Source organism: Phanerochaete carnosa (genome assembly GCF_000300595.1).
Source record: "Phanerochaete carnosa HHB-10118-sp unplaced genomic scaffold PHACAscaffold_548, whole genome shotgun sequence".
Classification (NCBI taxonomy): Eukaryota; Fungi; Basidiomycota; class Agaricomycetes; order Polyporales; family Phanerochaetaceae; genus Phanerochaete; species Phanerochaete carnosa.
The window spans coordinates 1-2,642 of NW_006768175.1; the positions used below are offsets into that span (position 1 = coordinate 1).

Below are 2,642 nucleotides of genomic sequence, written 5' to 3' on the forward strand. Positions count from 1 at the left end.
TAAAAAGCACAAGTGTATGTTACTCACCGTTGCTGTGGGGAAGTCCACCTTGCAACAGCACTAATCCCCCCTCAGTGTATGAATGGTACAGAAGCCGAAAAGAAGGCTCTTGAAGAGCAATATCAGCTTGAAGCTGCCGAGAATGAGAAGACCGTTCAAAAACTAAGTAAGTGACAGCGTACTGAGCAAGGTACACACCTCAGCATAGTCTTGCAGGCTGTCAGTGCTGACGGTCATGGTAGAAGACACTGTAAACCATCGCGCAGGCAAGAAGCATCAAAAGGCAACCAAACAAACTTCAGGTTTGTGTATTTAGCTGTGGGTCCAGACATGCCCAATCCGTCTGAAAGCGAGCAGCAAGCGACCCACGGTCTCTTGCAACACCTACGACAACAACGAAGGCAGACAAGAGGGAGAGCGAACCTTGCTATCACCTAAAAAGGTTGTTGTGCCCGAACCTTGGAAGATCAGAGGGCAACTTCAGTCCAGAAATGCGGAAGCGGCTGCCACAGCGAAGAACAACACGACACGGACATCTCAGGGCAGTGAGCAAGATTTGTAAGTCTTGCCGACCCATTTGCAGTCCTGATTCAACTTATGCTCTCATGACAGAGATGCTCCATTTGCTCATGAGGAGTCAGAAGAGAGTGGCTTGGAGTTTGCTGACTCAGGATCTGAGAGCGATGAAGAAGACGATTTTGAAGAAGATATTGACTTGAGTTCTGAGGTGCGCACATAGAGCTTCTAAATACTGCCGGTTTTGGCTGAGATCGAGCCAGAAACCCCAGTGGGTCAAGTCCCAAAAGATTGCTCGCTCTAGCGATGCTTCTGAAGGCTCAGACGAAGATGATAGCAACAGCGACAACAACATGAAGATCATCAAGCCAAGGCGTTGTCAGGCTTTGTCAACATCTGCTACTATTCCCTCTCGATCGCCAACACCGTCTAGCAATGGCAACAACCTGGTCGATGCCTCAGACACTGACGAACCTGCGGTACGTCTTTGCTTACATACCTGCTTGGTGAAAAGGTCGACTAATATTTACTAGAAGCCGAAGAAGATGCCTGCAAAGCGGAAAGACCAGTCAAATGCCGGCAAGGCGCCTTCTAAGAAGCCTCGCACAATGACCAAGCGCGAAGAGAAGCAAGTGCGCAGATGCGAAGAAGAGGTGTGCAGATGATTAAAGAGCACTCTCGATCATTCTGCTGACATAAAAACAGCGTCCGCAGTGGAAGAAGACCACGACAACAACAGTGACAACCATGTCGGATAGTGTCAAGCTGATCAAAGACGTTGCCAACCAGCACATTGGCCCATGCTCGACAGAGAACCTTACCGCATGGGAGTCTGACTACCATTCGTAAACTTGAGTTGTCTACAACAGCACGCATAGAATCAACATCAACCGGCAAAGCAAGACCGTAAGAAAGTTCTGTCATGCAGCTATTGCCTGCGTAACAGAAGATATGGTATTCCATCATGGTACGTCATGTTCTCTGACCTTTGTTCTCTGACCTTCGCTGGACCTCTAACTTCTTGAGTGTTTTTCAGGCATATACCCCTCTGACATTTGTATTCACGAGCAGCAGCAGCTCATTATTGTTTTCGCTAAGAAGCTGAGTTATAATGAAATTGCAGCATGCCTTGAAGCCGATATACTGTACGCGAAGTTATTTGTTGAAATGGGACGGCCTAAGTCCCTCTAAAACATGATCTCACTTTGAACCGACCACAAGCTGACACACGGAACATCCAAAGGCGTACCTCTATCAGAGATGATGTGGAGCCGCTTGTGGTAACAGAGTATGGCCTCAGCTCCGGTACACCCGAAGCTGAGGAGGCTAGCAAGATCTGGGTCAAGGCACTGCAGGATGACCTTGCGTAGGCATTCCCTGGGGATGTCATGTTAAGGGTATGTACCTCTGCGTTTTCTAACCGTCTGTGCTAATCTTTGATAGGCGGGTGTGGACAACAAACATCCGTTCAAATGTCCCATCTTTACGAAGATAATCAAAGATGCCTTCTTCATGGCAGGCACCAAGGGAAAGCCAGCTGCAGCCACGGACAAGGAGGCGGTCTTCACCTCGAGTGAGTACATGAAGCCGCACAAAAAAGAGATGCTGCCAAACATGGTTGCTTTGGCTTGCGCCACGGTAAGTTAGTTTCATGCTTGATACTGCGCGCTGGATAACGCTAAGAGTGTTGACACTCTGTAGATCCACCTTGCCCTTGATGAGTGGTCAGGCAGTGAACATAAGAAGACTGATTACAGCACGACCAAGGCTGAGAAGGTTTATAAGGCAGCGATGGAGTCTCTTAACTGGCTTGCTTCAAACTGCCCCGCCGCATATCACCACACCTTGCATAACCTCTACGTCAACGTCTGGTGCGTATAGTATTAGCGTGGAGTCTGTGGTTCAGCACTGATCTGATATGCTACAGCGGTGGTCCAGCTCTTTCTCACACCAAAGGCCGTGACGATGCTATGCAGTCATTAATTGGAAGGTTTAAGCTTGGCTTCCGTGAGGAGAACAGCGCGAATGCAGGTCCAGCTTTGCATAGAGATAGTGATGCTATGCTGGGCGAGTCGGTACTACCTGTGCATGAGAATGCCGATGGGTCGTTGGCTGCACCTGTAGTT

At 48.8% G+C, this 2,642-nt stretch overlaps 1 protein-coding gene across 1 annotated transcript; it reads left to right on the plus strand.

Moving 5' to 3' along the window:
- Positions 1–1,263: 1,263 nt before the first annotated feature.
- PHACADRAFT_33861 (uncharacterized protein) lies at positions 1,264–2,397 on the plus strand (the record flags this gene model as incomplete). The annotated part of the gene is made up of 7 exons (XM_007402911.1): positions 1,264–1,361; positions 1,386–1,483; positions 1,553–1,661; positions 1,760–1,856; positions 1,887–1,913; positions 1,960–2,154; positions 2,218–2,397. 7 exons carry the CDS (start codon positions 1,264–1,266, stop codon positions 2,395–2,397), a joined length of 804 nt encoding a protein of 267 aa, XP_007402973.1.
- Between the last annotated feature and the right edge of the window lie 245 nt (positions 2,398–2,642).